Genomic DNA, 23045 nt, shown 5'->3' on the forward strand with positions numbered 1-23045 from the left:
AATGCGTCGTGAGAGAGGAGAGTGCCAGAAATGAACAAGCGCATTGTTTTGACGGACTGTGTAGCATAAAATTGCCATTCAAGAACACACACGACACGACTGTGGTGCGGATTTGCTGTTTTATTTTAGAATTCCGTGGAAAAGGATGAAATATTGATTTATTTTAGAGTTTAATCGTGCTGTTTTTCGTATTAAGTGTGACTGGATTGAAATTAACCCGGAATGGGAGTTACGGGCTTGTGGAAACTGGTAGAACAATCAGGCAAACCGGTTCCGCTTGAGACGCTCGAGAACAAGGTGCTTGCAGTGGGTAAGTTCTTCAATGAATACTAGTTTTATGTGTTGCTGATCTATGGATTCATCAAACATCTTATTTTTCCAGATATATCGATATGGTTGCATCAGGTAATCAAAGGATTTCAAGATTCGAAAGGAAGCTCACTGCCGAATGCGCACATTCTGGGACTTTTTCATCGGTTGTGCAAATTGATGTACTATCGGATCAGGCCTGTATTCGTTTTTGATGGTGGCGTTCCCGCCTTGAAGAGGCAAACCATTGTAAGTGTGCTATCTTAAGTCATAGGGGAGTCAATGATTCTATAACATTCTCTCCAGAAACCGTTCCCTAGGATTCCACTCCCCAGAATCCATTTTCCAGCAAGCAATGAATAAAACATAGTTTCGAATAGCTTCAAAAAAAAAAAAAAAATTAAAAACAAACATTACATTAAAGCAACAGTTTTGGCCAGTCCATGAGATAATATTTTCTAAAAGTAAGTAAGCTGTTTCCTTGACGGATATCAATATTTGGTGCATCGCTATTCTTTACCGCAGCTGCTTATCAATAATAAATTGTAAGAAAAAAAATAGACACAACAGGGTGCAGAACCATTTTAGCACTTCCATGATTCACTTTAGCATGGGGGATTTTTCTCGGCCGAATGGTCTAAAACTTTGCAGTAAGAAGCGTTTCAGTACGACGCATATTGTGGCCAAATATTTATGAGCTCTGTAGCTTTCAAAAAAAAAAAAAAAAAAACCCTGTCGAAGGGAATCAAAAGTGAATAGGTATAGGTTTCAGGGAAATGGTACATTCTGGGCAACGGAATTCTGAGGAATGATTTTCTGTGGAATGTTATACAATCGAGTCAATATATCACTAATTAATGGCATCCTTTCTAGGCTAAGCGCAACCAAAGTAAAAGCAAATACCACAATGAAGCTGATCGACTGCAACAATTGCTGTTGGAAACTTTGGCCAAAGAGAAGGTCGTACAGCAAGCATTGGGATCGGCCACAAGTCTGCTCGTTTCGCCTTCGAAGAAGCCCGGCAACAATAGCAAAACCGCAGACGAACCCGACGAAATCTTCAAACTGCCACCGCTCAAAGAGGATTCCCCATTCAAAAACGCCGATAGCTCCCAAACAGATCTGGATGATAGCACCAGCTCTTGGGATGAGAAAACTTCGAAAAGCTATTACCACCTGAATCTGAACGCGATCGATGTGACGAGCGTGCACTTTAAAAATTTACCTGCCGATGTAAGACATGACATTCTGAATGATATTAAAGAGACCAGGAAGCAAAACTCGTGGGGCCGCTTGCATGAGCTTCCAGTGGAAAGCAATGATTTTTCGTCGTTTCAAATGAAGCGATTGCTGAAACGACGAGCAGTTCAGGTAGAATTAGAGGAAGCCGAGAAAGAAATGGGTGGAAAGTGTCTTTCGCTGGCCGAACTGGAAGCTCTTCTCTCTGAGGAAGGAGTAGACACTTCTTCCAGTCAGGCGGCACAGAAGATTGCATCGGATGAGAATACGCGGTTTCTGCTGGTCAGAGACGTGCAAAAAGCAATCGAGAAAGCTAAGATTAAGGAAGAGCAGGAGAAAAATGCACCCAAACCTCCAAAGCTAGCTAAAAGTGCATCCATGAAAACGGAAACGATAGATGTTTTGGATGATAAAGAAATGGATGAAGAATTACAGTTGGCGATCAAGATGTCCTTGATGCAGGATGAAGATCCTAATGTAAAAATCAATCTGGAACAGGACGAAGTCCAAATGTCAAAGCAACAGAAGCAAGCCCTAGGCAATTCTGCCATGACCCTAGCTAGAGGCTTCATGTTGGAATACGGTGGTATGTCCAACGACGATGTTCGAGAACTGTTGCACCAAACGCAAGACGTAGACCCAGGTGAAATTGAGCAATCTTTCACACAAATGTTCGCTCACAATTCCGTGTCGGTGCTCAAGGGAACCGATGATCCAGAAGACAAGCAAGAAACACAAGAAGTAGTCGTTTCATCGGACACCGACACGGATTCGGATTTCATCGACGTTCCCGAGGACGATCTGGATGATATGACTCCGGGGGTTTTGCTACCGTTGAATCCCAGCAATCACCTGAAACCACTGTACAGTACGGTTGTGGATTTCAGACTGGAGGACCTGGCGATGAACAAGGATGGCAAAAAAGTGTTGGAAGTCGTTATCGACGAGAGCAAGATCGGAAAGAAAGACGAAGAGGACATCTTTGCTGATGTGTTCGAGAAGAGCGATGATCGAGCAAGCAAACTGGAATCCCTAAAAGTGGCGCAGGCTGATACGGAAAACCCTACAGAACAAGTCGAAAAACCTTCATGCGGAGTAAGTGTTTCTAAGGTAGGTGATAGTAAACTACAAACTTTTTTTACGACTTTCCTTTCACGACCTTCTTTTTTCTTTGTTGGGGACATTCGTCTCTATTTCGAAGAAAAACATATTGAAAGCAGCGTATACGTTACGTCAGCTTCAATGCTGTAATGTAATAACAACAATCATAAGGTACCGCGGGGCAAGTGGGTAAATGGGGTAAATGAAAATAAATTTTACTGAATATGTGAATTAACGTTTGAAACTCATGCGTAAACCTCAGAAGCCATTGAGAACATTACGATAGTTAGGCGGCATCCACAAATTACGTAACGCTCTAGGGGGAGAGGGGGGGTAGGCTCAAGCGTTACGGTTCATACAAAAATTCGAAATTTTTCATACAAAAAGCGTTACGGTAGGGGGGAGGGGGTCCAAAATTTCAAATTTTAGCATTACGTAATAAATGGACGCTGCCCTAAGAGATTTCTGAGATTTTTCAGCCATTATTGCATAATGGACCTATGCACGCGTTCACTATTTGACGTTTTAGCGGTGCCGTGTTATTTATGTGACCATAGCAACCAGTGAATTCGGCACCGCTCAAACGTCAAATTAGTGAACACGTGCATCGGTCCATAGAGCGAAAGATTGTTAACCTGTAAACTATCACTCCGTAACAAGTTGACGACGTGTTAAGTTGCGGAAAATAATTTTCTGTACCATTTCTATGTTCTCTGACAGGTTTAAACTGCAATAAAAGAAAATTAAGAATTAATTCGACATAGACCTAAAATAGACCTATGCGCCGCCGCGCCACGCCGCCGCCGATTCATTTAACGTCACGTCGACGCCGATTGCCGTATCAGCGGCGCGCCATACGCCGGTTAGTGTTCCGCCGCCGATTTTTTATTTTCACGCCGATTAATATTTCAGCTTAAAATTTTTTATAGTATTTGAAAAATGGCCTAGGAAATATTTAGGCCTTACTTTAGGAATTTTTACAGGACATCATGCATACAATGCGCCAAGGGAAGTTCAGAGTCCTTTCTAGTCATTGTATTCTCCAGGAATTTTAATACGGATTTCATCGAGAATCAGAAATTCTTCTGATAATTTCTCAATAAATGTGAATGTGTTCAGAATTGTTTCCGTGTTTTTTTTTCTATAGATTTTTTCCAATCGATGTTTGGTTCTCCAGATCCGTGCTCTTGAAAAGTTGAACTCTGGCTTCGATTTATCTTCACCTTAAGAACTGTATTTAAGATTTCTGCAGAAATTACTTCAATGATCCGTTTAACCTATCGAATGCATGAGAAAATGTCGTTGGTGGGCACCTGCATGATTCGCTTTAGATTTGGAGGGGTTTTTGTTGCACAAGTTATCTTAATGCAATAATAAGCACTTCAATCAGTGTTGCATTTGAACCCGTTCAGTTTGCGTTCCAGTTCAAACTTTTGAACAGGGGATCAAGTAGGCTTGAACATTGAGCAGTTCAAAAATTTGAACCCATGCGAGCTGAAAATTGAACGTGGAATGAAAACTGTCGTCATGGCAAACACACGACTTATTTCTATGTTGCAAAGTTTTGCAAAGATGTTAGGAAACATTTAAGGTGCCATATATTTGCAACGAATGGAATTCAATATGTTATGATGTAGTGTTTTTCGTGTTTTCAGCTCCATTGTGCATTTTGAAGTGATCGGGCCGTTCTTGAGCAGGTGCAGAATCTTGCACGAGAGTTCTATGCTTACTAGGTTCTCGTGCAAAATTAGAACGCGTTCAGTTCACTTTTGGCTCGCGTTCAGTTCAAAATGCATCACTGACTTCAATGCAACGCATATTTTAGCGAAATGTGTAATAGCAGGTTTGAAAATACCCCTTGCCGAAGTAAGTCAGAAGTGACAGGATCTTTAAAATTGTCCAGAGATGAACATTGAACCTGGAGAATTCCTAAATTACTAAGGGAAGATCCCCAGTATCGGAGAGCAGCCAATACCGGACACCGTCGAAAAATTGAGAAATCATGGTCCAATTAAAATGATGTATTAGAAGAAAAGGAAACTAATTGCGAAATGGACACCCCCTCTATCTCTGAGAATATGCATACTGCATCAAAACTTCATATACTGCATGAAATCTGTATTGCATTTGGAATGTTTGACGGTATTAAATTTTATGTTTCGCTTCAATTGTCCTTTGAAATTTGACTTTATGTTTTTCTCAGTTTCAAACTGTCATATAAGCAATGCGGTTGAAGAATTTAATTTTTGAGCAAAGTAACGTATTTAGGTACAGTCGAAGCTTGATATAACGACATCGCAAGGGACCGTCGTAATAGAGAAATGTCGTTATAGAGAAGAGTAATAATATTAACATGTTTTTCAAGGGACCGAAATTTGTCGCTACAGAGAGTGTTTGTCGTTATAACGAGTTTCGACTGTAGGTTCTTTTTAGCTATTATAATTGAGGGAGAATCCTTCTACATATCGTAACGACATAACGACAGTCATTAAATATATTGGAATCACTAAATTTCACGCAAGTGTTCATTTTGCCCCGATACCTTTTTACCGGCCTTGTTTTCGACCCAATTTTCTATCTCGTTTTTCTGACATTTGATGTAATTTTTATTACCATAAATGAATGTAGCACGTCGTACTAACATCAAACTTGAAAACTAACCGGGGGTAAAATAAAAACATTGCCATTTTATGGTCTTAAAAAGAACATTTGCTTAACGTGTCCATTATGCCCCTAATTCCCTCATTTAATTCCACTATGACGTTTTCTAAGGATATTTCAACACATTTCTTTAATTTCTCAGGAATTTCTTCAGGGATTCTTCAGACGACTCCTGCACAAGTTCTTTCTTTGAAGTCTTTGGGTAATTTCTCTAGAGTTTTTCGGATTTTAGTGGAGTTTAGAGTTTGGTGGATTTTATTCTTGAACATTCGTGTTGTTGTACCTTTAGGTATTTCAGCAAAAAAATCAAGTTACCAACTATTCCCTATGAAACCTCTCTAGTAAATAATTCATGGATACCTTAGAAGATGCCTCCATATATTCCAGCGATAATTACTTCAGGTTCTTTGATGTATCTTTTCAGAAAATATTTCTAGACTTTATCCCAGATTTTCTCTAAAGATTCATGCAAGAATTTCTCAAACTAATATTCCTTCTCCGACAGATAATCGTCCAGTTCAATCTTCAAGCATCCTTCCAGAATTAAAAAATCTGGCAATTTTATCAGCAATTTTCCGAGTATTCTTTCAGGAATGTTTTTGAGATTTTATTAGGAAATTCCTATGAATTTTATCAGGGATTGTTACAGATGAACAAATGTAGGGCAACAATTTTAATTGCTCTATTATTTGAAGAACACTCGCCCTACAGTTATAAAATGCCCACAAATATGAATCAGTGTTTTATGAAACGCATAATTATTCATCAAAGAACATGGGAAGAAGCGAAAGAAATCTGAAAAATATGCTTGTGTCCGCGCCGAGTTCGAGATGCATGAGAAACAGGTTGGCTGCGTCATTACGCAGCCATGAGGCGTAATGAGTGTAAATTATATTACAAAAAGATTTTGCCGTTGCGGTCGGGAATCGAACCGGGAGTGTTAGACTAATCATCCATCATATGGCACGCCATCCTTCACGGCTATATCAGTTCTCTTAACGAGAACATGTTTGAAGACAATTATAAACAACACCCGGCTGCTCTGCCCATAACTGCATAACAGTCACATTCGACATTTTTGACAAATTGGAGTTAATACCGGGGAGAGTCATCAAATGATAAATACTTTCGATCAACATACTAAAATCCGTGAGTTTGTTCTAAAAAATTCGAAAAAAATACCAAGTTGTTTTGTCACACTGGCAAGTGTAACCGCATAACAGTCACATTGAGATTATACATGAGCCTCATAATGTAGTAGCAAGAAAATTTCTATCAGAATGATTTCCTGTCTATTCACCCAATATGCGGTAAGAGTTGTACAAAATTTCAGCCTCAAATAAGCTCTTTTGAATTCTTAATGATTTTTTGAAATTTTAGTTTCCTCCCATACTGCAGTAAAATACAAACTTGGTATCCCATTTACTCAATGCCTACTCTTGTCGAATGTTACAAATATGCAGTTATGAGCAGTGCTGTTGGCGAAACCAGAGAGTGGAAGTAACTACCCGGTCAACCAGTCAGTGATTTTCGATAGCGATCGATATAGATTCGTTTTGAACCGTTAGCGATCGCCATCGTTGGTCAAAGATCTATAAAGAATTATGAAGACTAGTTGGTCGGGTACAGTCAGGTATCCAATCAGACACAGGTTGAGGAGCGTAATAAATATCCGCGTTATATATGGGATTTCATCTTCGACAATATTTCCAGAATATCTGATATGTATTAGAAGATAGGTCAGTACTGTCTTCGGCGATGTTTTAGTACACGATACGACCTACCTTGAAGAGTTGAGGATTATCTTTTTAGCTAAGAACTTGGCCAGTAAGAGTGCTTCTTCTAAATAGATTAATATGAACCTTACAAGAGAAGTATTTTCTTCTTCTTCCTGGCGTGACATCCGTACTGAGACAGAGCCTGTTTTTTCAGCTTAGTGTTCTTTTGTGCACTTTTACAGTTATTAACTAAGAACTGTCCTCGCCATTTGACTATTTTTGAATGTCTATATCGGTGCTATGTACGAAGATACTCCATGCCTTTGCAAGTCGAGAAAATTTCCAACCCGAAAAGATCCTCGACCGGTGGGATTTGAACCCATGACCCTCATTTTAGTCTTGCTGAATAGCTGCGCGTTAAACGCTACGGCTATCTGGGCTCCCACAAATATATAACATATGATTTCCTTTAAGGTTGTCCATTAATTTTGTAATACAATTTTTCCGATTATCAAACATAATAAAAAAAACGAAAGGGGTAAATTACTTAGGCCAAAAATACCATAATAGGAAGAAAAAAAAAACGAATGGCAAAAATTCGAATAAACAGGAAACCAGGTCCGTCCCACTCGGGCTTGGGTATCACTTCTAGTACTGCATTTGGTCCTTCGGTAGTGCAAAAGGTACCCAAGTTTGACAAATCGCAGTACACTTTTCACGGCATTCTAGATTACCTTATGAGCCATAAAATTGTGGGCAACTGCAAGGGACATGGAGGTCTTTAATTTGTCTTTGAGGAAACCCTACAAGGCAGAAAGTACCACAAGGAAGAAAATCATGGGGGTGTAGAAGGGTTACAGAAAAGTGAGTAGTCAATTCTAACTCCACTGACACCCCTACAAGAATCTTACATGCCTCTACTAAAAATAGCTAATTGAACTCGATTTTAAAAAGGGGAGTAGAGGGATTACTGAAAAGTGTGTTATGAATTCTAACCACATTGGATGCTCAGACTAGAATACAGTATGTTCCTCAGAAAACCACCGAAAACAGGCTTGAAACTCAATTCGATCTCAGAACAAGATCTCAGAATGCGTGGTGTTTGTTTGCTGATGTACAGAAAATATTTTACTGAAAGCCAGCTGACGAACGTCATTTATTGCTAAATGTAGGCATGAGTAAATGGAATATCAATCGTGCATTATACAGCAGGATGGGAGGAAACTTTAATTTATAAAAATTACCAAGAACTCAAAAAGGCTTATTCGAGGCTGAAATTTTGTACAACTCATATCGTATACTGGGTGAATAGTCAAAAAATAATTCTAATTGAAATTTCATTGCTACTACATTATGAGGCTCATGTATAATCTCAATGTGACTGTTATGCGGTTACAATTAACAATGTGATAAAACAACTCGGTATTTTTTTTGATCGAAAGTATTCATCACGGTATGAACCCAAAATAGTCAAAAATGTCGAATGTGACAATTAAGCAGTTATGGGCAGCATAAGGTTCATATAAAATCATATAAAGCCAACTTCTCAACTTAAAGGATGATTCTCACTTTTAAAATTAGAACATACTGAGTATAGAAACTTCTCAGAAGATATTACTGTGCTATCTTCTATCACATACGAGTTATTCTGTAATGAAACCTCTGAAAACCTACGAAACGATGAAAAATTCACTGGTTTTGAAGTTCACGTTATAAGAATGCGTTCAATGGGAGACGCGACTGATTCGAAAAGGGGAGCGGAGTTATTTTTAGATTTAGATTTGGATTCGTGCGTTCCACGCTGTAAGGGAATGTTTGCATATATTGGATAAAATTGAATAAAACTTCAAATACGATGAGCTACCGGCGGCACAATTCAATTTTTGTAAAGTTTTATTGCATATTTTGTAAGGTACCGCGAGGCAAGTGAGTAAATGGGGTAAGTAAAAATAATATGAATATTTTACTGAATATGAGAATTAACGTTTTAAAATCGTGAGTAGAACTTTGAAGTCATTCATAGAATTACGATGGGTAAGTGATTAATGAGATTTTTCAACCATTATCGCATAATAGACAGAAAAAGTGTCTACATGTCAACAATTACTCCGTAACAAGTTGGCATCGTGCAATCTCATTTTAATATTTTCAGTGGAAAAAAAGTTGCGGAAAACAATGTTCTGTCCCACTTTTAAGTTGTCCTCTTTGACAGTTTTAAACTGAAATAAAAAAAAAAGTTTTAGAATTAATTTGACGTTGAACTGAAAATAACTAGTTTAAAACAAGTAGATGAAAAAACCGAATTTAGTACTATACCATTTAATTCCACTAGAGTTTGTATCCTTTGACAGATACGCGTATTTCGACCTCGAAGTCGAGTCTAGTACACGACACTGAAGACGGCCTTACAGTTGAGGTCGAAATACGCGTATCTGTCAAAGGATACAAACTCTAGTGGAATTAAATGGTATAGTACTAAATTCGGTTTTTTCATCTACTTATAGGTATTCTACTAAACAGCTCGAAGATTTATTATAGTTTAAAACTCCCTCAATTTTCTAATCACGTGGGGCAAGTGAAAAGTTTATTACTAGAGATTGAATTTGTGTTTGCTATTTAGGTAGTTATAAATAAACAAGATTTGCAATTATCTTAGAAAAAACAGAACGTGCTGATAATCCAAGAAACTCTTTACTCAAAGCCTTAAAAGCCTTTACAAACCATGGAACTTCTCTAAAAGAGGTTGTCAAACATTACGATTTTAATGTGTCTACTTCGGACAGCCAATTGAAAGGAAAACGTTGACTGAAAAGATCCAATATAAGAGAACACATGGAAATACCGTAAAGCTATATACTATTTTAAAACATAAAAATGGGGTATAGGTCTATCAATACAAAAAAAGGTTCTAAGTACTTTATTTAATGATTCCGTTCCAAGAAACGCAGAAACAATTTCTTCAAAAAAAAAAAAAAAAGAAATCCGACGTCAACTCCAACTTTCGCGAACAAATAACAGATAAATAATAAATCTACAGAGAAGGAGTGCAATTGCTGTCTCATGATGTAAGAATTAACATTAAAAATGTTGTAGTTATATTGTTGTCGAATCACTTAAACAAACATAATTAAACAGAAGAAAACTTAACTGACAAGAATAACTTTACATAACATCTTTGTTTACATGTTATTAATGTTATTGTTCATTTGGGACTTTTTTAACACATGTGAAAGTTGATAGAAATCGTAAATATAACTGATAGTATTTTAATTTATTGTTCAAAACGATAAACTTTTAAATTGCTCCATTTGTGAGGCAAGTGAAAAGAAGAGATACATTTTTTAAAAACTTTGACTGTATTTTTTTTTAATTTTACATAAAACTCAATTCAACATACCGCTTATATTCGGTGGTAGTTGAGTTGAGAAATAAACACCTATTCTATTACCCACTTGCCCCACGGTACCATATTAGATTTTTATTTTGCGTCTACATGTTCCTTTCATTCTTTCTTTGCTGACATTACGTCCCTACTGGGACAAAGTCAACTTCTCAGCTTAGCGTTCGTATTAGCCCTTTCACAATTATTAACTGAAAGCTTTTTTGCCAAAGTTGCCCTTTTTCGCATTCGTATATCGTGAAGCAAGGTACGGTGATACTCTATGCCCAGGCAAGTCGAGGAAATTTCCATTGCGAAAATATCCTGGACCGACAGAGAATCGAAGCCAGATACCTTCAACATGGATTTGATTGTTAGACGCGGACTTCACCACTCGGCTAAGGAAGGCCCCATACATATATATTATAGCTGAATAAATGATGTTGGAAACAGTACCCCTACTGGCTAAGTTCTCAACTAAAAGGATGATCATTAACTCTATAAGGTAGAAGAGTACTGAAACTCCGTCGAAGACAGCATTGAGCTATTTCTCCTTGAACACCGTCGGGAAATCCACCAAGAATTGGTTCAGTAAGTTTTCCATGAAAAATCCTTCACTATCCTTCTAGTTCTTTTTTTATGAAGTTCTCCAGTGATATCTTTATCAAATATCATATACTCATATGTACTCAACTCTTTTGGTAATTTATTCTAAAATTGTTGCAAGAAATTTCCAAGGCGAATGCCTATGAAATGAGATACCATGAAGGTTTAATGTCATACGGTGCTCTCATTATTATAATAAACAATACCAGCGCCTGTTGCGTCCAAATGCAGGTCAATTTGGGGACGGAAGGACAATGTTGACGTGTTATTTGCTTTATGGACCGATGCACGAGTTCACTATCTGACGTTTGAGCGGTGCCGTATTATTTACGTGACCATGGCAACGATTGGATTCGGCACCGCTCAAACGTCAAATAAGTGAACTCGTGCATTAGTCCACAGAAGACAATGAGTCCTCAGCACTTCCACAAGAAAACACTAGGAATTTGGATGTGGAAAAGGATTCGTTTTGGTAAACGCCAAAGATATAATTTGAAATCAACACGTGAGCACACAAACGGATGAGCGATACCGATATTGCGGTTACTAAGCGAACCAGACACTACTGACGCACTCTGATTTTTATTGTTTTATTTTCACCCGCGCGACGCGAAACGGGCACAATTGATCCGGATTCCATCGCTCACTCACAATGGAACAGATTCAACGGACCAATTTTCCTTTTACAATCTCCTGCAACGGTCGTAAAAAAGGTCGGATTGTATGTACTTTTCACTCTTCTCTAATTATTGCTTTTTTAATTCAACTTCAGGTGTCAGAGCCATTAGTTGCACCGAAGATTACCGGCATCAAAGTCAAAAAAGTGGATGACATCAATGCTCGACTGCAGGAAGAACTCCAAAAGCTCAAAACTGCTCCAGCCATAAGCCTTGACGATATTCTATTAGATCTTCCTCAAGAAGACAATGATTTAGTTCAGGTCATTGAAACTGTTCAAAATCACACCGAAAGCAACAAACCGGAGAATGTGCGCAATATTGTCAAACAAGAACTCGAAAAACTAAAGTCGCAAACTCCGGTGATAGATTTAGACGAAATCAAGTTGGATGAAGCCCTGGTAGAAGCAATTCCTGATAAACTAGAAGTTAAGCTTACCAAGACTAGCTCGGATGCTGAGGACAGTGACGCCACCGTGGGATATTCACCTATGAAGGAGTTGCAAAAGGTGTTGAAAGACTCGGAACTGTCTCGCCCTGACAATCTACAACAAATCAATGAGCACGAACCTGAACAGACAATAAATACTGCCCAACCAGTCTATACAACTCCTAAAAAAGGAACGCTTGAGCACCTGGTCAAATCGCGAACGCCTGGCAGCGATTCGAAAAAATCCGAACCCGAAGAAGACATTCCAAATGTTCCAAAACCATTCTTCGTGAACAAAACGCCCACTTCATCATCTAAGAAGAATAAACCAACTGAATCGGAGTCCACTCCAAGCAAACCAGCAAAAGTTTCCAAAGAGTTGTTCCCGGAGCCAGAGCCAATTCCATCCACCAGCAAAGGCCCGCAACCTACAGCTGAAAATATGATCACGGATATGGCCGACAATTTGAAGGAAAACAAAACTCCCTTGGAGTTAAAAAGAATGGCTCTGAATCTTGCCCAAACCGAACGCGAGCTGGAGAAGGAGAAGAATCGTCAATCCCGGCTGGGGACGTCCATCACCGAACAAATGCAGGAAGATTGCATGCAACTGCTGCGGTTGTTCGGTATCCCTTACATTGTGGCCCCAATGGAAGCGGAAGCCCAGTGTGCGTTCCTCAATCAGATCCAGATCACCGATGGCACCATAACGGATGATAGCGATATTTGGCTGTTTGGTGGGCAGACCGTTTACAAGAACTTCTTCAACCAGCAGAAACTGGTGCTGGAGTTCACGGCGGACAGTATCGAGCGTTTGTTCCAGATGGATCGGAAGAAGCTGATCCAGCTGGCACTGCTGGTGGGCAGCGATTACACGACGGGTGAGTTATTGGGATGTTTTATGAGTAGAGAAGTATTCGTTCGATTTTGGTAACACGTCCGAAAATTTCATTTTTTCCAAAACAAAACATGACAAAGTCGAACGGCCAGTGTTTTTCTTGCTTTAAACATTGAATATTCAGAAAGATACAAATCTTGCCATAAAAATTATCTACTTAACTTGGATCGATATTAGAGCAATAACTGTAAATTTTACGTCAAATGTCAGATTGAGAAGGAAGATTGAGAACAACAAAAACTATCGTTTAACCTTCTTTCTGCATTGGGGTCATTTTTGGCCAATCCTCATTGTAAAGGAGCTGTAATTTTTTAAAGAATTTTTTTCTAACTTTTCTTAACTTCTGGAGCGACCTCTAGGAGCGGCGCTACAAAAAAAGTGACACATTATGCATCAACCCTCTAATATCCAAATTTTGATCTAAATAAAAAATTTTCGTTATCTAAAAACATTCTAAATACGTTTTAGGCAATGATTTATTTTTCTTCTCAAATTCATGAATTTGGGTTTTGATTTTTATTATTTTTATTTTTGAACTTCCATATCCTTTTATTTTTTTCTTGAAGGTTCTTATGGTTACTGATTTTTGGCAATTATAAAAAATAAGTTTTTACAGTACCCTTGAAAATATTGAATTTTTAATTTTTTTTCTGGATCATTTTTTATTTTCCGTTTAATTAACAAAAAAACTTGTTTTAAATCATTTTTATACCACCAGTATCTTCTTCTAAGATAGGTTGATCGTAGAAAAATATATGTAATAGGTACGATTTATTGTATCATACATTAAATGAACACCAGGCATTTGTAGGTTATAAAAAAATACAATTTTTCAAACATTTTTCAAAAATACAAAAATGTTTCGAAAATCATAAAAAAATTTCCTTGTATGCGTATTATGGTCCAAAGTTTATGCCAAAAATAAAATCATTATAATTTCCGAGCTAAGAAAAATTACACAAAATTCCAAAGTGTACCCCGTCTATAAAGGCGGGGTTGGGAATTAGAGGGTTAAGGGTCAAAAATGGCCCATGAATTTGATACGCTCTTAAAAAAACATTTTTGAACCGATTTTTGTTCTTTTAACTTTATATGAAAGATATGGAAATATAGCACAGAACCCTGGACATTTTTTGTGAGTATGGCCAATCCGGGCATAATGACACAAGGACATCTGGAATCTGTTTCAGAAGGAGTATACCGGAACCGGTTCCGGTAGGGTGTAATGTGGACATTTTCAGACCATCTTATAGTTCCATCATGTGACAGCTCAAAATTCATGATTTTTAGAGTTACTAACTATTATTACTATTATTATTATTATTACTATTATTATTATTATTACTATTATTATTGTTATTACTATTATTATTATTATTACTATTATTATTATTATTACTATTATTATTATTATTACTATTATTATTAAAATTTTTAGCCAGACATCATGTATACGCGCTTCATATCAAGAGCTTGTGATCAGCTTGTCATGAGCTCACAAAAATATCCGCGTGCTTGAGCACGTGCTATGGACCAATGCACGAGTTCACTAATTTGACGTTTGAGCGGTGTCGAATTCACTAGTTGCCATGGTCACGTAAATAGCACGGCACCGCTCAAACGTCAAATAGTGAACTCGTGCATAGCTCCATAATGAGACACATTTTTTTAGACCTCATGTAGCAATGTACTTGCTCAAACGATCACATCTGCACTGGCTCATGCGCCGTCTCATGAGAAAATCTCAATGTGACAGCGCATTTGAAACCCGCAGGCAAAAGATTCAAAAGCAAGGAAAAGTGGTTACACACTTAACTTATTTTACGGATTCCTGTGAAATCTCAACAGCTGAACAGTTCGGTGAAATAAATTAACGGAGTACGGTAAATTTTTACAGCATTCGCTAAAAAATCCCCGTAATCCGTTAAATTCCGACGAAATACGGTGTTTTATTTCACCGCACTGTTCAGCTGTTGAGATTACGGTGAAATTCACCGTAGTGTGTTTAGTGTGTAAACCATGGATTAAACTACCCGCAATCAGTTTGAAAAGTCTGACATTTACATTCAACGCTGTTAGGATTCTAGCACTTGTGTTTATCACCAAAGAAGCATAGTCATAGACCGAAGCCGTATGCTTCCGTGGGATTATTGTACCAGGCAAACATAACTGCATGGAAGTACTCCTAGTAAGCGCATGTGACGAGCCTCACGAGACGTCTCATGAGACTCGCTCACTAAGATATATTTTGTACTATCTGAATCCCGTGCCTCACATAATCTGTGAAATGCTCATTCAGGTACACATGAGAGATACCACACTCTTATTTTAGCATGTGTATATCGTGTGGCAGGTACAAAGATACTCTATGCTCTGGTAAGTCGAGAACATTTCCAATCCAAAAACAACCTCGACCGGTGCGATTCGAACCCACGTCCCTCAGCTTGGTCTTGCTGCAAAGCTGCGTGTTTACCGCTACAGATACATGGGCCTCCAAAAAATAAAATTATTAGGGTGCCAGTGCCATTGGTGGACTACCTAAACTATAAAAAAAACATAACAAAATAACGAAAAGCCTTAACAGTGATCTTTTGGCGTTAACAGAAAGATTTCAATCTCTACTATAAAAGAAAATTATGAAAAGAGTGATAAAAATATTTTTTTAATATAAAATCGCATGAGCCACTATTGGTACACGTGTTCCAGTAGTTGCGCTAGTGCTCCAGTAGTTCTGGAATGATACAAAGAATTTTGAACAAAATGGTAAATTTTTACATATGTAGATTTAACATTTTTCCCTCGGAACAGCAACTAATATCTTTCGAATGAAGCATAAATATCATCTCTGGGGCTTTTCTTTATTTTTATACATCCATTTTAAAAACTGCTTCCATCCGTTGATCCACTACTGGAACACCACGGCAACTACTGGTGCAAGGGAGCACATTTTTTGCGTAAACTCAATTATTTATATGACTTTTTGATAAAATAAAAAGCTAAAATTTGGCATATCGACTAAACTAAAAGCGATCTATCCACCAAAAATAGCGCAGGTCGTTTTTATCGAAAAATATACGTTTTATTCCATAGTCCAATCTACTGGTACATTACAACCATTGGTACAGGCACCCTATATTCCAACAAATAATAATATAAGGAATCGGCATCATTCGACAAACAACATATAATGTTTTCTACCTACAAGTAAAAATAAATGTTAACGCTGATGAATTATAACTTTTAACATAACTCCAAAATTTGGGACCAGTTCAAATAGGACTTCAGAAAATCCTCCAGGAGAATTTCCATAGATCCCTTCAAAAATTCCTCTCGAAATATATCCGGAGACTCTTCAGAGATTTCTCCAGGAACTCTTTCAAAGATTCTTCCATTTATTTTACTAGAAATTCCTCCAAAATAATCTCTATCATAATCCCGCGTTGTCTCCAGGGCATCCTCTAGCGGTTTTGTCAGAAGAACTTTTGTTCGCTACCAGATTTTCTAGACTAGTTACTATTATACTGCCCATAAATGCATGTCAGTCCCAGGTTTGTTGGATTTCCTATTCACATGGGACAATTATGCGTTTATGGGCAGTATAGAGCTCAACAAAAACCTCCAGCAATTCGTTCGGGAATTTCGCCAGGAGTTTCTTCTGGGATTCCTTCAAGGACTATTCTCGGAATTTGCAAGTTTATTTTTATAGCGATTACGCCAGAAGTTCGCATTTCTGCCGAAATGCCTCCAGTGATTCCATCATAGATTCCATCCAGTAAAATCTTTATTGAGATTTCTCCAGGAATTTTTCCAAGTACAGTGACCCCACGCAGTTGAATCACCCACAATTTATGAATCAGCTGATTTCAAAAGACAAAACTATTATCAAACTTGTCACCAAACATCACAAAATTATTTTTACACATAGTTTCTTACCAGTAAAAATAATTCTGCGATGTTTTGTGACAAGTTTGATAATAATTTTGTCTTTTGAAGTCAGCTGATTCATAAATTGTAGGTGATTCAACTGCGTGGGGTGACTGTACTCCTAAGGAAACTTCTCCAGGAATTATCGCAGAGATTATTTCAAAGACTTTTTCAGAGATTCTTCCAAGGATTCTTCAAGCGATTTCTCCTGATATTCATCAAAAAATTCTTCCAGAAACACCTCTTAAGATTCCTCTAGGAAAGTCTCTATGGGGTTTTTTCGCAGAGATGTCTTTAAGGCTTTCTCCAGGTTACATTCGACAATTTCTTAAATTCTTCAGATAATCTTCAGGGAGTCCTCTCGAGACTCCTCTAGGAATTATACATGAGATTTTCTCCAGAGATCGCCCCAGGAATTCTTCCGGAGATTCCACCGAAAATTCATCTAGGGATTCTACAAAAATAACTTCATAACTTCGCATTGAGATTCCTCAAAAGTTTCCTTCAAAAATTCTCTCAGGAAAATCACTAAATGAATTATTCTATTTTTTTCACTCAGTTAACCCTTCAGGGATTCCCTTAGAAATTTCTCCAGATATTTTTTCTGGGCATCCAAAAAATCCTCCGAGGATTCCTACAAGAATTTATCTATAAATTCGTACAAAGATTCACCCATGAGTTTCTCCTCGAATCTCTTCAAAACGATTAAAAAGTGTTAAAGTCACTCTCAATCATACAACAACAACAACGATTAAGAAGGCCTCCATGGTTTCAACTGCGATTTTTTTAGAGATTCTTCCAGGAAATCCATTCCTAAAGAAGTTTTTCAAGAAGTCCCTGAATAAGTTCCTGAAGGGATTCCTGGGGCAATCCCTGGAGGAACCTCATGAAAAATCTAGAGTAATCTCCGGTCAAATTCCTGGAAAAAATCCTGGAGAAATTCTCGCAGGTGCCTTTGGAGGGATTCCCGAGAAAATCTCTGGAGGAATCCCTGAAGAAATCTTTGGAACATAATATATGCTTTTCGACTAAGCAGTCTTTCTTTTTTTCAACGGCTCTTTATAATCAAGATTGCGAAGAAGAAAAGCCTATTTCCTTATAAATATATAAGTCGATTCCTGGAACAATTTCTAGAGGAAACCATTAGAGATTTTCTGGAGCAATACCCGAAGAAAAAGCTGGAGAAATCTCGGAAGGAATTCCTGTAGAGATTTTCCTAGAGTAATTCCTGGAGGAGTCTCTAGAAAAACCTCTGTAAAAAAAAGATTATGTAAGTTATTTACTAGGGGCCCCGATAGCCGTAATGGTAAACGCGCAGCTATTCAGCAAGACTAAGCTGAGGGTCGTGGGTTCGAATCCCACCGGTCGAGGATCTTTTCGGGTTGGAAATTTTCTCGACTTCCCTGGGCATAGAGTAACTTCGTACCTGCCACACGATATACGCATGCAAAAATGGTCATTGGCATAGTAAGCTCTCAGTTAATAACTGTGGAAGTGCTCATAAGAACACTAAGCTGAGAAGCAGGCTCTGTCCCAGTGGAGACGTAATGCCAGAAAGAAGAAGAAGAAGTTATTTACTGAAGGACTCTTGTAGGCATCTCTGAAGAAATCTCTGGATAATCCTTGGATGTATCCCAGGAAGAATCACTGTAAAGTTCTGAAGAAATCCCTGGAGTTATTGTTGGAGAATCAGTGAAGAAATTTCTGTATAAATCGGTGATGGTGATCTGGAGGAATCTATGAAAAGGTTTATCAAAAGGAATTAGGGTCGGTGTTCCCTTAGTGGACAGTCCCCTATAGTCGCACTAGTGGCTTTTTACGGCCGTTTTGCTAGAAATCTTTTTAAAACATTTTTTGACATGAAGGTCAGGAGCTATTTATCTAAGTACCATTCATACACAGCTTGATTTTGTTCAAAAATGATCGAAATAATAAGTTTTGCTTAAAATTTGAGCTCCCTTGCGCCTATAGTAAAACTATTGTTCCTATAGTAGCACTACTGAAAGAAATTATTTTTTATCATACGAAATAATTGATTAGTTAAAAACTTTTTTACGTCAAACGAAAGCTTTGGATCCACACTTTGTATGAAAAATATAAAAGTTTTGTAAACATACGGTTTTGATAAGTATTTTGCCAAAACCATGGTGCTAGTGCTACTATAGGAACAGAAATATTAGAAATAGTGCTACTATAGGCACATGTATTCCTATAGTGACACACGCGATAATAAATACAAACATTTGAGTTTTCGTAGTTTTCATATTTTTTCCACAAAACCAAGATAAAAAGCTTTCAGATGATGTAAAAATAATGACGCTAGCGTTACTTTTCGATTTTATACGAATTTTTGTTCTTAGCTATGCGGCTATTGGTACATCGACCCTAATGTAAAGATATTACTGGAAGTTTTTTTATTTCCATTTTCCCAATGTAATTCCTGGAGAAAATACAGTAAGGACCCGATTTTGTCATCCCCTCGATGAATTTTAGGCTGACAAAATGGGGAACCTGACAAAATCGGGTCATTTTATGTTGTTCCTGTTTTTTTTTTTCAAATTTTAACGTGTTACGTGATCACAAGGACTTTTATGAGGGCGATGAATATGGGCGTAGCCAGGTTTTTTTCAGGGGCTCCCCCCAGCTAATATTGGTAATATCGATTTTTAACACTTAATAAAAGACATTGCCATTGCCCCCTCCGGCTTCGCCCATGCGTGCACGACATCAAACATCATCATCAAATTTCATGTAAACGTGGCAAAACATGACAAAAACAATTTTTTGACCAATTTAAAATAGGCTGTCATAATCGGGTTAAAAATGCGGACGAAACCGGGGGTAGACAAAATCGGGGGCAGACAAAATCGGGGGCTGACAAAATCGGGTCAGTACTGTATTAGAATAATTTCCGATGTAATTGCAGCAGGAATTTATAGGACAATCTCTGGAAGAGCTCCAAGAGGAAGTGTTGGAGAAATCTATGGATGATTTCATGGAGGGCCAGAACGAATCTGTCGAGAAATCCCTGTGGAATCCCTGTAGGATTATCTGACTAGCACGGGAGGCAAAAAACTAATCCATGACCATCCAGTGGCTATTTATAACGTATTCTTGAAGTTTGCCACATTGTTTTCATTATTCTGGTTTTAGTTTGCTGTAAAAATCTTGGCCCAAAGTCACCCTTATGGACCAATGTCACCCCGCACGACGGTAATTCTTGAATAGATTGTCCTTTTGTATTTGGAACAATTCCTGCAAAATGCCTTGAAGAGATATCTTCGCAGAGATTTTCCTTGAGGAATCCTTTTAGAAGTCTCTGATGGAATACCAGAAGAAACCGCTTGAAAAATCTCTGGAGAAATCTCAGTAATATTTAATTCCAGAGTATTCTTGGAAGAATTCCTGAAACAGATCCTAGAGTGGTTAGAGTCCGCGACTACAAAGCAAATCCATGCTGAAGGCGTCTGGGTTCAATTCCCGGTCGGTCCAGGATCTTTTCGTAATGAAAATTTCCTTGACTTCCCTGGGAATAGAGTATCATCGTACCTAGCACCTGATATACGAATGCGAAAATGGCAAAGAAAGCTCTTAGATAATAATTGTGGAACTGCTCTTAGTACACTACGCTAAGTAGCCGACTCTGTCCCAGTGGGGACGTTAATGCCAAGAAAAAGAAGGAATCCTTGGAGAAATTCCTGGAAGAATCCCAGAAGAGATTTTACTGGAGGAATGTATGAAAGAATCACTGGGACTTTCCTGTAGGAACTCTTAGCAAAATCTCTAAATAATGTAACTCCTGTAAATTTATCCCTGCCAACATTCTTGGAAGAATTCCTAGAACAACTCCAGGAGGAATTGCTGTAGGGATTATCTTGGAGGACTGTCTATTGAAATCCCTGGAGGAATCTCCGAATGAATTCCTGGAGAAATCTCTGGTTGAGTCTCTGGAGATATTTCGAGGAAAATTATGAAAGGGATCTCTAAAGGTTTTCCTGAAGGAACTGTTGGAGCCCCATTTGCACTGGTTCCGAAATTGCGATTGCTGTCAAAAGTTATAATTCGTCAGCGATAAAATGACTTTTTACTTATAGATAAAAAATACATGAATTATGACTTGTCGAATGATGCCGATTTCTTATATTAGGTGTATCGATTTGGCCATAACGGAAATGTTATTCGAGTATGATAACTTTATGTTTGGAAGGCCCATATAGCCGTGGCGGTAAACGAAAACCTTGGACAGAGTTCCTACACTATCTTCAGCAAAATTTTAAGAATATTGGAAAGGATTGCCTCAGGGCTAATCAGCATATGCTTCATAGAATTATTAACAGAATTTTCACACATTTCGTAACATAGGGAAACTTGTGTATTTTTTTTAGCAGTGAATGGTATTTGCATGTAAAATGTTCTGACATTCGGCTGAGAGATAAACTTTTATACGAAGTATTTTTAAATGAATTATGAACCCAGTCGGTTTTAAGAACCGTCAATGACGCTAAGGAAAAAGCTGTCGAAAATGCCATACTTTAGTCACCCATGTTATCTTACGAAATCCTGGATATATCTATGAATTTCAACATGATACTTGGTGTTCCCTGGGCATGGGATTATATTTTCCAGGGAGCGATGAGTTTTGATGATTGATCGCTGTTGTTAGTAGCTTTGATTGGATATTGGGTGAATTTCAAAGCAATGGCAACCTTTCTATTACAAAATTTAGATTTTGTCTTCTGACCTAAAGATTCTGGTTGAACTACTGCATAGTACGGCTATCACTAATCAAAATTACTTTCACTTCGGGAACATATAATTTCCAACTGGCGAGAAGATTACAAACGGAGGGTGGGTTAGGAACACAGTCAGACCCTTGAATGTGCAATGTGGGGTAGTAATTGGGAATGCCATTGGTAGAATTGAGAATTTTCAGGTGTCATTTCTAAAGTAAGCCCGCAATAAAAGTCAGGACAGGACTGATTTGTTCTTCTTTTTCCTCCATTCCGCAGGTATCAGCGGTATCGGAGCGGTCACGGCAATGGAAATCCTCGCATCCTTCCCTGCTACACCGGAAAAGGACGGCGAAACATCCGAAATGATGTCACTGCTATCCGGACTGCGGAAATTCCGTGATTGGTGGAACCATGGCAGAAACAATTCCGTTGGCACCCGCATAACTCTAAAGTCCAAACTGAAGAATATTGAGTTCACCGACGGTTTCCCGAGTTCTGGAGTGGTTGAGGCATATCTTTTCCCTACCGTCGACAGCAATAAGGAACCATTTTCCTGGGGCTATCCGGACGTGGAAAGTTTGCGAGATTTTACCAAGCAAAAGTTTGGCTGGCCACAGGCCAAATTTAATGATATAATCATGCCAGTGGTCAAACGGTTGGACGAACGGAAATCGCAAGCTTCGATCAAGAATTATTTCAAGGTACAAAGTGCGGTAGCTAATAATCAGTTAAAGGTGAGCAAACGTGTGCAGACCGCCGTGGATGCCATGGCGGGAAAAATAACGGAAGAACCTTCCAAGAGCCCCAAGAAGAAAGTCGCACGCAAACGCAAGCCGAAAGCTGGTGAAGCCAATCCGGATGGTACTCAAGCCACATCCTCTGAGGTTATATGTTTGTCCGAAAACAGCGATGATGATTTTACGGAACCGAAGAAAACTAGAGGCAGGAAGACTGCTGCAACCACCGCCACAAAATCTAAACCCAAATCAACCAGAAAGGCAGCGACCAAAGCGAACACTTCTGAAATCGATAAACCATCAACCTCATTGGTGAACATTGGAAGCATAATCTCAAAGATAAATGACCAGTCCGCTGAGAAGCTGGGAGACGAGGCTGCTATTATAGATCGCAAGAGGGCCGCTAAGAATAAGATTCCGGATTTCAATCCGGCCATCCCGCAACGTTTGAAAGATGAAGAAGAGATGGTCAACCGCAAACAACGAGCAATTGAACTTTTCAAAAAGTCACAAACCGAGTCCAAAGTCAAAAAATCACGCAAATAAGTCCTGCCCAAGGTAGGTTGTATGTTCCATGTTAAATTGTTATTAATGAATACAGAACTGTTCGTAATTGATCGTACTGAAAAATCT

At 38.3% G+C, this 23045-nt stretch overlaps 1 protein-coding gene across 2 annotated transcripts; it reads left to right on the forward strand.

Moving 5' to 3' along the window:
- Window positions 1-23045, forward strand: LOC110677013 (DNA repair protein complementing XP-G cells homolog). 2 transcript variants are annotated; one of them, XM_021847371.1, is made up of 5 exons: window positions 1-310; window positions 383-558; window positions 1183-2643; window positions 11786-13001; window positions 21952-23045. In XM_021847371.1, the coding sequence occupies exons 1-5, from the start codon at window positions 223-225 to the stop codon at window positions 22956-22958; spliced, it is 3948 nt and encodes a 1315-aa protein (XP_021703063.1). In that variant the 5' UTR covers window positions 1-222; the 3' UTR covers window positions 22959-23045. The 2 variants fall into 2 exon arrangements, with proteins under 2 accessions (XP_021703063.1, XP_021703062.1); XM_021847370.1 differs by having other exon boundaries at window positions 3-310; window positions 1183-2658.

Source organism: Aedes aegypti, chromosome 2 (assembly GCF_002204515.2).
Source record: "Aedes aegypti strain LVP_AGWG chromosome 2, AaegL5.0 Primary Assembly, whole genome shotgun sequence".
Classification (NCBI taxonomy): domain Eukaryota; kingdom Metazoa; phylum Arthropoda; class Insecta; order Diptera; family Culicidae; genus Aedes; species Aedes aegypti.